At 36.0% G+C, this 13744-nt stretch overlaps 1 protein-coding gene across 2 annotated transcripts; it reads right to left on the bottom strand.

Moving 5' to 3' along the window:
* Positions 1 to 63: 63 nt before the first annotated feature.
* LOC133288439 (amino acid permease 4-like) lies at positions 64 to 10044 on the bottom strand. Of its 2 annotated transcripts, none has more exons than XM_061486197.1 (8): positions 9981 to 10044; positions 9753 to 9888; positions 9203 to 9436; positions 8490 to 8583; positions 8112 to 8326; positions 2805 to 2962; positions 1968 to 2195; positions 64 to 919 (listed from the first exon to the last, which is right to left on the bottom strand). In XM_061486197.1, the coding sequence occupies exons 1-8, from the start codon at positions 10026 to 10028 to the stop codon at positions 494 to 496; spliced, it is 1539 nt and encodes a 512-aa protein (XP_061342181.1). In that variant the 5' UTR covers positions 10029 to 10044; the 3' UTR covers positions 64 to 493. The 2 variants fall into 2 exon arrangements, with proteins under 2 accessions (XP_061342181.1, XP_061342180.1); XM_061486196.1 differs by lacking the exons at positions 1968 to 2195; positions 2805 to 2962 and adding exons at positions 7552 to 7779; positions 7867 to 8024.
* Positions 10045 to 13744: the final 3700 nt, after the last annotated feature.

The following is a 13744-nucleotide window of genomic DNA, read 5'->3' on the forward strand; positions in this document are numbered from 1 at the left end:
GCCTTTGTTACATTTCTTTTCAAAAAGATCTACTGTTTTTTATTGGAGTCCATAAAATCCATATCAGGAGAAATTATGCTTGTGTGGTGTAGCCGCGTTGCTCGCAACCTCGATTCAATTATGCATCTTTCGGAGGGAACTAAATAGGGGTGCGACAAAAGTAATATGACTGAAGAAATAAAATGGCAAAAGCTAGAAATACCAAAGGGAGGAACAAAAAGTAATATATGACTAGAGAACAAAATGGCAAAGGGTAGAAGTAAAGTACAATCGTTGTCTCTAACAGATCCAAATTACCCTTGGCACTTCAAAGTGATACTTGCACATAGACACGTCTCTAAACCTGAGGTATGTCCTACTATCATTTTATTTTTCTCAAATCCTGCTGTTCTTACAGCTGCAGGCATTCAGCATATACAAACCAAATTATCATTTGCTATATTATCATATGCTTATATTATTACGTATATAACTCTCAAGGTCATATTTTCCTTTAATAACTAGTTTTAAAAGGCTTGTAAGTCTTGAGATCCAAAACCACCCCAACCATGGAGCCAACGGCAGCTAATATAGAAATGATGAGGCAAGTAACACTAAGTAACTGAAGTCCAAGCCACCGACTAGTCCATCGTCCAATCTTCTTTTGCGTGATATACATGTCAATTGGGAAATAAACTGTCAAGGGCCAGAACCCAAAAGCTCCAAGTATTCCAACCACATCGTTGAAAAAAGGCAGCAGCATAGCTATGATGGTCGTAAGCAACACAAAAATGGTTCTCCATACTAAGCGGAAGAAGTTGAGTTGGTACACCCCAAAGAAGGGAATAGGTATTTCATATTCTGCCGTGACGAAATCATTCTTTGGCCACTTTCTTGCACTCCATTTTTCAACAAATGCAAATAAGGGCTGAGAAAAAACCTGTAATAATATATACAGTTCATAAATAAATATACATTTCTATATCATGCTCCAAGTTTATATCCTCAACTGAGAAACTGAACGATCAAAATCAAAGCAACTCAAACCAAATATAGTGACAAACTGGACCATTGTAATGTTAACAAGTTTTTAGAAATAAGTTATATAATAACGATTCCATGAATTAAGTACTAAGACATTAAGTCTCAGGAACAAGATTTAGTCTTCAAATTCTCTGAAACATCGTACTAGTCATTAAGACCTAATATGGTACTATGTAATTGTTATAGTTGTTTCTAATTAATTCTTAAGGCAGTGTTTGTTTCAAGACTTCTGTCGATTTCCCCAGTCAAGTGATTCTAAGTTTGTCAATTGTCTGCGTTTGTTTCACGGATTCTCAATTTTTATCTATGAATATCAGTTAGCTAGCTATCCACAGTTACACGTTAAAAAAGAAGAAAAGTACTGTTCCTGAATGCTACTTTGAACATGGTATTTCTATAAAAATCAGATAAGTTGATACAGTGATTCTAAACATTGACAATATTATCCCTCACAGGTGAGCAAAGTTTGCACAATAAGTTTTGTAAAAGCTAAAGGGTTATTTTTAAAAGGATAATTTTGTAATTTCAATAAATTTTCTCATCAATATTTTATATTCAACCAAACACACATTCATGAATTTCACTCAATTTTCCTGGTAAATTTTTTTCCAACCAAACAACTTTTTTTACAGTTTCCCACCAAACTCACTTTCCAACCATTTCCCTATCAATTACATTTACCTAGTATTCAAAAAATTTCTCCTCAACCAAACGCCCCCTAAGGGGTTCTAGGAATACTATACAAGGGGAATCTCATTTCCTATGAGATGCAAAGCATGACCCAAGGCAATATCAATATAAGTTCATATTCATTTCTTTCTTATTTTCCTATCTTTTTTAAGTCTATTGTTGCCTACTCAAGATCTTAAGCCCACCACAATTCTTGCGCAAATTTCTAGATTTCAAGAAAATAAACTAGCACCAAGGATAATATGATTTTATACCTGGTATGCCCCAACTAAGTGCACAACAATTGCAAGGTTGGCAATGTCCAGAAGCCAATAAGGGTTATAGAATCCAAAACCAGTCAAAAGATTTCCAGGTGCATTATCTCCGAAGGCTGCATAACCCATGCATCCACAGAGTAAATAAAACAGTGTGGTAACCATGATGCTCAAAATAGTAGCCTTTCTCATTGTCTTGTGCTCTGCAGGTGGAGATCTTATGGTGTCCTGTAACACAGCCAAAATGCTTTCTTTTGTAATATTGTGCATTGTCTTTTTAAAGGTCATTTCAACTCAAAAGCTTAAATTTTTAGGTGAAGTTGTATTAATAATTTTAGAGTAAACATCTTTTTTGGTCCCTGGTAATATCTACGAAATCCTTTTTAGTCCTTGGCAATAAAAAAAGACCAAATTGGTCCCTAAAATTATGAAAAAATGGTCACGTTAGTCCTTGTGTCAACTCCTCCGTCACTAACGTGGCCCTTTTTACATACTGTTAGGGACCAATTTGGTCCTTTTTTATTGCCAGGGACTAAAAAGGATTTCGTAGATATTGTCAGGGACCAAAAAGGGTGTTTACTCATAATTTTATATATCTCTAACATGTCTTCTGACAAGAAAGTCCATTCCACTTAAAGGGTGGACAATGCACAGACCTATCTATTTGTGCTAAGAAAATGCCACAGGAGAAAGTAGGGATGGCGAGAATCGAACCTGAGATACCGAAGCTCTGATACCATGTAAAGAACCAATTTAAGTGAAGCTACGCTAATGATTTTATATATCTCTAACAGTGTAAAGAATATGTATTATAATTACAGGCCATATCTGAATTACCTGAATTTCGATAAGGATAATGGAAAAAGAGTATGCAAAGGCCATTGCACCCAGAGCTTGTAAACTCCTCCATGTTTTCTGTGTGCTAGTGACTGTTCCAGCTTGTGTCATTGTGCCAATGCTAATTCCCGTCAGGCTTCCTTTAAAAGTTTTATTTTCTGCAAGACCAAAAAGTTGATCAAAGAAGTGAATAGATGCTGCATATAAATGCTATGCACGTACATAAAGTATATATCTGCTTGTACCTGCTACTTTCGCCACGGCAAGACCCAATCCAACAGAAGAATAAGTGAAGGACATGACAGCTGCAACTATGGATAGCCACCATATTTGATCAAAGTCTGGGATTTGGGAAAATATCACTTCTGCTATACCAAATGCTATCATATAACCATTGCTAGACATATGACATGGATCTTTTCCATGACTCTTATGATAGCAATTCGACCTTTTTATGGCCCTGAGACACGGGTCAAGAATACACATCATAATTATAGTATTTCCATTTGAAAAAACATAATTCATTTCACTAGGAAAAATTAGTTCAATCTCTAACATATTAATTCATTTAGACCGCAAGAAAACATAACAAAGGACACTATTTGTTTTTTTGTTTAACTCACATCATACTGACTGAGGCAGCAATGGTATACCCAATTGATCCAGAGCCAGCAACTCACTGGATCTGACCAAGTTCAAATTGGCAATGGGCAAGGTTTGACTGTAAATGCTATTGGTTCCTCTACTTTTACCTCACCTATTAACTGTCACACACGACTTCAGCTCAAAAACCTCCTTCATGTTCCTTCAATTGTTAAAAATCTGATTAGTGTGAGCAAATTTGCACAAGACAATCATGTGTTTTTTGAATTTCACCCTACTGTGTGTTATGTCAAATCGCAGGGGTCCAATAAGACTCTTCTTCAAGGAACTGTTGGTCGTGATGGATTATACTGTTTTTCAGGAATCAATATTGCTCAAGATAAACCTTGTTCATTAGAGCCTGTGTTTAGAAACTCTCTTCAGTCTCAATGTAATAACTCAGTTTTTGAGAAATGTACTCCATCTCATTCTTCTGTTACCTCTTGTAAAAATGTATCTGAAACTACAGTTAGTTGTGAACCTCATTCTGTATATCATTTGTGGCATTGTCGTCTAGGACACCCACACAATGAAGCTGTAAAGAGTGTTCTTTCTACTTGTAAAATTCCATATATCAATAAAACTGTATCAGATTTCTGCAGTTCGTGTTGCATTGGCAAAGCTCATCGTCTACCCTCTTCTCCCTCTTCTACTGTTTATGGAACTCCCTTTGAATTGGTTTATAGTGATCTTTGGGGTCCTGCTCCTATGAAATCTACTTCTGGTTACTCATATTATATTTCTTTTTTGATGCAAGCACTAGGTATACTTGGATGTATCCTTTAAAACTGAAATCTGATGCACTCAGTGTTTTCAAACAGTTTCACTCTATGATTAAAACTCAGTTTAACCTACCCATAAAAGCCATACAAACAGATTGGGGGGGTGAGTTTCGAGTGTTTTCAGATTATCTCAAAATTCATGGTATTTTACATCGTATAGCTTGTCCTCATACACATCATCAAAGTGGTGTTGTTGAAAGAAAGCATAGACATATTGTTGAGACTGGTCTTACCATGCTGTCTCATGCTTCCCTTCCACTGAAATATTGGGATTTTGCCTTCACTTCTGCTGTCTATCTCATTAATAGACTTCCCACTGCTGCCTTAAATCACATTGTTCCTTATACATTATTATTCAAGTCCACTCCTGATTATCGATTCCTCAAAACATTTGGATGTGCATGTTTTCCATTTCTTCGTCCTTATAACAAACACAAACTGGAGTTTCGTTCTCAAGAGTGTATCTTTTTGGGTTATTCCTCTAGTCATAAAGGTTATATATGTCATAACCCAGAAGGTAGAAATTTTATTTCAAAGGATGTGTTGTTTAATGAGTATAAGTTCCCTTATTCCTATTGGCATACTGTTTCTTCCCAACCTACTGCACAGCCCTCTATTCCTATTGTCTCTTTTAAATCCCCTTCTGTTTTCACGCCTGCTTTGCCACTGCAACACTCACAGCAGCTACTGGTCCACACTGATCCAGTGCCTTGTGCTTCAAACACTCCACAGCAGCCACTGGTTCAACCTGATCCCGTGCCTTGTACATCATACACTTCCCAGCAGCCACTAGTCCCACCTGATCAAGTGCCTTGTGCATCAAAAAATTCTTCTGATTTGAGTGCCAGCCCCACTTTGCACTTCATCCCTGATCTCAACACCAGTTATAGTCCTGTTTCTTCTGATTCTCCAGCTGTGTCTCCTATTTTGCCTTCACCATCCTTTTCTTCTCCTTCTCCACCCACATCTGCTTCCTCTACGTCTGACTATGTTCCATCTTCCTCTCTTGGCTCTATTTCTCCTCACTCCATCACTACTCGATCCAAAACCCTTGCTAGGTCCATTGCTCTCCTAGCTCACATTGAACCTTGTACAGTCAAACAGGCCCTTGCCAGTCCCAATTGGACAGCAGCCATGCAAACTGAATTTACTGCCCTTATTGCTAACAATACTTGGAATCTGGTGTCTTTACCATCTAACAGGACTGCAATTGGATGTAAATGGGTCTTCAAACTCAAGGAAAATGCCGATGGTAGTATTAATAAATACAAAGCAAGGTTGGTGGCTAAGGGTTTCCATCAATTGGCTGGTTTTGACTATACTGAGACATTTTCTCCTGTGGTTCGGCCTGTTACTATTAGAGTCATGCTTACCTTGGCTCTCTCTTATGGCTGGCCTCTTCGGCAGTTGGATGTCAATAATGCCTTCCTAAATGGGGATTTGGCTGAAGACATCTACATGGTTCAGCCTCCTGGCTTTGAGTCATCTGATAGGAAGCTTGTTTGCAAACTCAATAAAGCTATCTATGGGCTTAAACAAGCTCCACGAGCCTGGTTCGATAAGCTTAGACATTCTCTCTCTGTTCTTGGTTTTATCTCCAGTCGGTGTGATCCCTCTTTGTTCATTCATCACTCAGCCAACAGAAGCATTTACATACTTGTGTATGTTGATGACATTATCGTGACTGGAAATGATTCAAGTTACATTCAGCACATTGTTTCTCAGCTCAACTCTACATTTGCTCTCAAAGACTTGGGCAATTTGGATTATTTTCTTGGGGTTCAAGTTCACAGCCCAGCTCCTGGTGTTATTTTCCTCAATCAATCTAAATACATACGTGATCTGCTTACAAGAGCTCATATGGATGCTGCCAAAAGCATTGCCACTCCTATGCCCACTGGTTGTAAACTCTCCAGGCATGGCTCTAACTTCTATGAGGATCCTCATCACTACCGGTCCATTGTTGGAGCTCTTCAGTATGCCACTATCACTAGGCCTGAGATTAGTTTTGCTGTTAACAAGGTGTGTCAGTTTATGGCTCAGCCTTTGCTTGATCATTGGAAAATTGTGAAACGCATACTGCGTTATCTGCAAGGCACCATTTCCTTTGGTTTGAAGCTGCAGTCTGCCCCTTCTTCTACTTCCTTCTCCCTCACAGCCTATTGCGATGCTGATTGGGCAAGTGATCCTGACGATAGGCGTTCAACATCGGGTGCTTGTCTGTTTTTGGGTCCAAATCTTGTTTCTTGGTGGTCTAAGAAACAAACATTGGTCGATAGATCTAGTACTGAGGCTGAATATAGGAGCTTGGCCTTGACTTGTGCAGAAATTTTATGGCTTCAATCTCTTTTGTGTGAGCTTCGGGTGCCCATCTCTACACCGGTTGTTCATTGTGATAATTTAAGCACTGTGGCTCTCTCCCATAATCCGATTCTCCATGCTCGCACGAAGCACATTGAGCTGGATATTTTCTTTGTAAGAGAGAGGGTTCTGGCTAAACAGATGGTAGTTGCTCATGTTCCTGCATCTGACCAAGTAGCTGACACCTTAACTAAAGCTCTTCCAAGTACCAGGTTTGACGAGTTACGCAGCAAACTCTGCATCTTTGATTCAGCTCTCCTTCCTCAAAGATCCTGAGTTTGAGGGGGTGTATTAGAGTATAGCTTTCGATATAGCTTCATTGTATAGGATTATATCTCATATTCTCACAGTTAGTTAGTTACCATTCTGTTGTTAATCTGTTAGACCATTCTGTTGTTAATCTGTTAGGTGACTCAGACTTGAGCTCTATAAATAGCTCCTCTCACATACTTGTAACTAACTAATCATTCTTTAATATTACACACTTTCAGATCTGTGCTATGGGTTCTATACTCTCTCTCACACTCGCTTACTGTTCTTCGTGTTCATTGAATTCTATTACCAACTAAATTTTTTTGTTTTATTGTTATTAAAAATTTAAAAACTGTTCTGCGAACAGAAATCAAGCAGAGCCTTAGTCTTCAAATTCTCTGAAACAACGTACTAGTCATTAAGACCTAATATGGTACTATGTAATTGTTATAGTTGTTTCTAGTTAATTCTTTTTTAGTTGCATTATTCTAAAGAGGTTCTAGGAATACTGTACAAGGGGAATTTCCTATGAGATGCAAAGCATGACCCAAGGCAATATCCGTATAAGTTCATATTCATTTCTTTCTTATTTTCCTATCTTTTTTAAGTCTATTGCTGCCTACTCAAGATCTTAAGCCCACCATAATTCTTGCGAAAATTTCTAGATTTCAAGAAAATAAACTAGCACCAAGGATAATATGATTTTATACCTGGTATGCCCCAACTAAGTGAACAACAATTGCAAGGTTGGCAATGTCCAGAAGCCAATAAGGGTTATAGAATCCAAAACCAGTCAAAAGATTTCCAGGTGCATTATCTCCGAAGGCTGCATAACCCATGCATCCACAGAGTAAATAAAACAGTGTGGTAACCATGATGCTCAAAATAGTAGCCTTTCTCATTGTCTTGTGCTCTGCAGGTGGAGATCTTATGGTGTCCTGCCACACAGCCAAAATGCTTTCTTTTGTAATATTGTGCATTGTCTGAAGAATATGTATTATAATGACAGGCCATATCTGAATTACCTGAATTTCGATAAGGATAATGGAAAAAGAGTATGCAAAGGCCATTGCACCCAGAGCTTGTAAACTCCTCCATGTTTTCTGTGTGCTAGTGACTGTTCCAGCTTGTGTCATTGTGCCAATGCTAATTCCCGTCAGGCTTCCTTTCAAAGTTTTATTTTCTGCAAGACCAAAAAGTTGCACAAAGAAGTGAATAGATGCTGCATATAAATGTTATCCACGTACATAAAGTATATATCTGCTTGTACCTGCTACTTTCGCCACGCCAAGACCCAATCCAACAGAAGAATAAGTGAAGGACATGACAGCTGCAACTATGGATAGCCACCATATTTGATCAAAGTCTGGGATTTGGGAAAATATCACTTCTGCTATACCAAATGCTATCATATAACCATTGCTAGACATATGACATGGATCTTTTCCATGACTCTTATGATAGCAATTCGACCTTTTTATGGCCCTGAGACACGGGTCAAGAATACACATCATAATTATAGTATTTCCATTTGAAAAAACATAATTCATTTCACTAGGAAAAATTAGTTCAATCTCTAACATATTAATTCATTTAGACCGCAAGAAAACATAACAAAGGACACTATTTGTTTTTTTGTTTAACTCACATCATACTGACTGAGGCAGCAATGGTATACCCAATTGCAACTCCAAACAGATTCACATATTGGATAACGCCACATAACTTGACCTTTTTTCCTCCTGAAACCCAAAAAGAATGGCATCATCGATTTCAACACTTTAAAGCACTGAACTTACATATTGATGTTAAGAATGGCACGGGAGAGCCCAAAAATCTTTGCAAGTTTAATGATAAACCATAATAAATAGGCCGACACTACATCTCAATCCAAAATCTTAAGATATAAACTTGTGGGTCTTTTGCACTTATATAGACTCTTCACTTGGTTCAATTCTAACTGATGTGGGACATCTTTATAACTCACACATGAATATTTTCAACATCCTTTCTTCAAGTATGAGGCCCAACATTATATTTCCCCTAAGGGCAACACAATCTTCATATGCTTGGCTTAGCCAAACTTTTGACTCTGATACCATTGTTGAGAATGATACGGGGGAGCCTAAAACCCTTTCGAAGGGATACATTTACCAATTGGTCTAAATGATAAACCACAATAAGTCGGCCGACATCGCATCTCAACCTAAAATCTTAAGGCTATTATTATAAGTTTATGGGTCTTTTACACTTCTATGATCTTCATTTGGTTCAATTCTAACTGACATGAAACTTCTTCATAACTCACTTGAATATTTTCAACAATTGAGGTAACATATCACGGCTTCTTAATCCTCTTACCTAAGATGGACTTAACTGCGTCCATGTAGGTGTAATTTCTCTGTCCAGTAACAGTGTCACCCGTCCTGTAACATTGTGCTAATAGGTTGGAAGTGTAGAAATTGGTCAAGGCAAAGAGAAGCATTACAATAGGTCCAGCAACCCATCCAAGCTGTGCTACAGCCCATGCTAGGGAAAGCACTCCCGAGCCTATCACAGCAGTGATGATATGAGCAGTTGCAGTCCAAAATGTCCCTGCAACAGCATGATTTCAAGCATATTAGTTGAAATATTTTACTCAACTAATGCAGTTTATTGCTGCACATTTACTTAGTTGCGCATGTGATTTGATACGTGTACAATTCACGAAAGCTTGTCTCGTGGTGATTGTACATCATGTAAGTGTACAACTGATTGCATTAGTTAGATAAAACATTTCAAAATAATATCATTGCGGCAATTTGTTTAATCACAATTAATAGGGTGTTTTTTTTGGCCAAAACTTAACATTATATATCTTATAAAAAAGAACACAATATATTAGAGCTTTTATATAAAGCTGAACTATAACCTGTTCTCTTCAAGCGACCATCATCATCGAAGCAATTGGAATAGTTAGACTGTATATTCAATGCTTCGGACTCTGTTTGGGTTTTGGGCTGCACATCTACTTGTAAGTAGTGCCTCACATCATGCCTCTCTTCTAACTGTTGAAAATAATTGAACATAAATCTACGTTAATAGATAGAAAAAGAAGAAAATGAGTATGATACTAGAATATTGGTTAATTTGCTCTTACAACTCCTTGGTGGATTCTGCTAGGAAGGGTTCTACTTCTTGGCAACATGGTTGTGAAATGTAGCTGAATAATACTATTGAGTACGTGTGAGGGAGAAATTAACTAGAAAGAAAGGTGAATGTGAGAGAGATAAGTTTTGACGAAAAGGAATGGGATTTTATAGGAATTAAAGACTGTTTCTGTGTACGATCCACGTAAATAACGTTTGTATTGATAGGTATTTCCAAGGAGCTAGCTAGTACACGCGCTTTAATCAATGGGCAAGAATAATTTCAGCTTGCAAATCATGCCTCTTTGGACATTAGCATAGGACACTTTGCTTATGAGATAGCAAAATGCCACTCTAATAATGCTAGTGCCTGGGGCCATTGTCAAATAGGAACAAACAAAATATCAAAAGCTATGCTATGAAGATGAGATAGCATTTTGGGGACATGACAAGAGATGGCATTTTGTTATTGGTTTCCAGCATGGAATTTTCATTCATAAAGGACGTTTACCTATTTATAAATAGACACACTAAATTTTTTTATATGGACCACTTCTAAAAACCAGAAATATATTACAACAAATTTACTAATTATTATATTTGCTTAATATTACTAATACTAATTTAATATTATCTATTTATTATGATTAAATCATTAATTACGAAAAAAATTTAATAACATGATTGATATTTACTTATAACACTAATACTAATTACTGTTTCATTTATAATTAATGATTATTTATTTTACTTAACATGTTTTTTCTTAGGTTGTTATTTATTTTAATTAATTCATTAATTATTTGTAACAAAACAAAAAACCTTCATTAATTACAAAAATAATTAACACGTCTTTAGCTTTTTTATATGGACCACTTCTAAAGACCAAAAATATATTACAACAAATCTACTAATTATTATATTTGCTTAATATTACTAATTTTTTTATTTCTTAATTACGCAAAACAAATGGGCCACGTTTTACTAATTAAAACAAATTTACTAATTATTAAAACAACCGTTCCGTTTTTTTTAATTTTTAATTTCTTCATATTATCACTTTCCTTTCCTCACGACACTGTTTTGTCTTCAATTGTAGATTTTGGCATCTATAGTTTTGTTTGACAGCTGACTCCATTAAAGCATTATGAACCAAGAGATTTTATAATAAAAAAAGTGAGCCAATTTTTTTAACAGGAAGGCGTTTAACCCAACAAGTTGAGAACACATATATCTCCAAAGTCCAAACAAAGACTTGCCAACATTCATTAATTAAAAAACAAACAGGACATGACGTCAATAGACACGCGGTCCCGTCAAGTTTCCTGGCAAGAATGAAACACGTCAACAATATTTACGGCACTCTGTAGAATCCGACGTGGCCTCTAATCCCGTCTTGTTCAGTCACGGAATTGATCTCATCTACTTCAGCCTTCTTTTCCAAATGTGTTTCATTCCCACCATACATTTACAAAATAGTGATAGTATGGTCATTTTGCCTAGTTCTCCGGCCATAAAATATCTGTTAGATTGTTTACAAAAGAAATACCTGTAACACAATTTTTTTACACTTCTTAAAACACTTTTTTATTTGGATGAAATTTCACATTAACCTCTTACTAAATAATCTGAAATCAATTCTTATTAGTGCGATTAGCAGGAAATTTTATCTACTAACAATATAAAAAAAAAAAATACTGTTGATATTGTTTTTTTTTTTGTTCATCCTAACTGTACGAATAATTAATGGTCTTTACTGATATCATGATTGCTTTGACTTTCTGACATCACCAAGATGACGCATGCAATTCACAATGAGAAAGCTTTCAACAAACTATATTATCAGCTAATTATTTCTACTTAAGTTGCCTCGACAAATTAATACAACCCCAGTTCTACTTCTTAAAGTTCGATAGATTTATCAAATTGTACTATTGTCGAACGTGGGGTGAAGGCTGTATTTGAATCTCTTCGGTATTATTTTTGGGAGGAGTTTAAAATTTTAATTCTGGACTCGTCCTGAATCAGATTAATTGCGAAGTAATGAACCGATTGAAATATTTCAAAAAAAAAAAAATTTGACGGGTTTTTTTTATTTCTTTTATATACTCACGCGAGAAGAAAATAAATTCTTATAGTAAATTGTAAAACGTTTTTCCACGGATAGAATTTATCTACTAAGGGGTGTTTGGTATGGGAGAAATTTTTTATTACCGGTAACAAAAAATTATCCGGAATATGATGGAAATAATTTTTGGTTGGGTAAGTTACAAAAAGGTGTTTAGTAGGCATCAATTTTGCCAGAAAAGTTGGGTTCTTTTTAGTAATACCACGTTTGGTTGATGGTGAAATATTAATGGAAATGAGTTAAAATTACATATTTACCCATTATGTTAAAATTATCAACGACAAAAAGTTGCTTTTTCAGGACATTTTCGTTCTAAGAATTGCAAAACACTATCTCACTTGGTGGATTAAATTAATACCACCGTTGACATTGCATTCTTTTGTGCCAATGTCTAGTAGAAACATATTTTCTCGATTGTATTATTATACCGGTTATCTTGGTGAAAATCACTTACCAAACATAGGAAATATTGTTTCCTTGCATCACTTTCCCTATAATTTCCAAGACAACCTATATACCAAACAGCCTCTAAGAATCAGATGTGAAGTTATCTTACTACAAGACTGACTTTATATATTAACAGCGCGAAGAGGAAATGGATAACATGACATGATCACACGAGAGGATAACAATTATACATAGATGAATTAAATCTTATAACTACTTACTTTAATATTTTTCTCTCTTTATTTATTATCATTAATCCATATTTATATGAATATGATTCTTCATATTTTTGTCCCTTCCAATTTAGGACAAACAAACCCAAATAGACGAAGAACTATAATACACGAACTTTCCTCTTACTTCATAGAGAAAAGCAATAAAAGACCGAAATTTGCTCTTCCTTCATAGGGGAAGTGTGGAGTGTGAAGTGGTTAGGCTTCTCATGTGCCATGGGTCAACGACTCAATTCCTCAAGAAGTATGTTTCGCATGTAAATTTTAGTTCATGCATTAGTAACGATACCTGCACAAAATTTATGCTTTTGACATACTCCCATTTAAGTTAATAAATAATAAATTGGCCTCTCTGTATATTTGTTTTCTGATTCAGATGAGTTAGCCTTGAAATCAGTGAAAAGTTTGTTAATAAGCAGCATACTCTAATACGAAAGTTTCGAGTTTGATTAGTAAAAGCAACGGTAATAAATCGTGATTGTACAGGATGATGCTGGTTGATGTTGGTGGAGAGATAAACACATGCACAATTGTGAGATATTGAAGATGATGCTATTAAATAATTAGCTTCGCGAAATTAGCCCAACAAGCACCTAAACGGGTCTTATCATTAGCGTTGACGGTCAACTAGTCAAGCACTATAGTATACTCCTGATTAAGTTCAAAAAATAATGAGGTTGTGGATCAAAGCGTGTTCCTGTGCTTCCCACTCACTCAATCCATTATATTTATAGAGCCCAAAAAGCTTCTGCTTTTGTGAAGCACATGGAATATACTTTTATGATTTCTCATAGGAAATGCATGTAAATTTCTAGCAGTTTATTTGTTTTCTTAGCAGCAGGAAAGTTAAGAAGAAAGGCGTATTGTATTGCTTCAATTATATTTTATTCATCTGCACAGGCAGAATCAAAAACTTTAATAAAGCAAGAGGAGGAGGTGCCCACTATGGAAGCAAATCATTTAGGTT

Source organism: Gastrolobium bilobum, unplaced genomic scaffold, assembly GCF_033153095.1.
Source record: "Gastrolobium bilobum isolate Gb01-03AN ecotype WA unplaced genomic scaffold, APGP_CSIRO_Gbil_v1 utg1578, whole genome shotgun sequence".
NCBI lineage: Eukaryota > Viridiplantae > Streptophyta > Magnoliopsida > Fabales > Fabaceae > Gastrolobium > Gastrolobium bilobum.

Bases quoted from the DNA above. Each gene is read 5' to 3' on its own strand.
- LOC133288439 (XM_061486197.1), bottom strand. From the start codon at position 10,028: ATGTTGCCAAGAAGTAGAACCCTTCCTAGCAGAATCCACCAAGGAGTT. The intron at 9,437-9,752 runs GTTATAGTTCAG...ATGCTGTTGCAG, and splicing joins TGGTCGCTTGAAGAGAACAG to GGACATTTTGGACTGCAACT. The intron at 2,196-2,804 runs GTAATTCAGATA...GCTGTGTTACAG, and splicing joins TTATCCTTATCGAAATTCAG to GACACCATAAGATCTCCACC.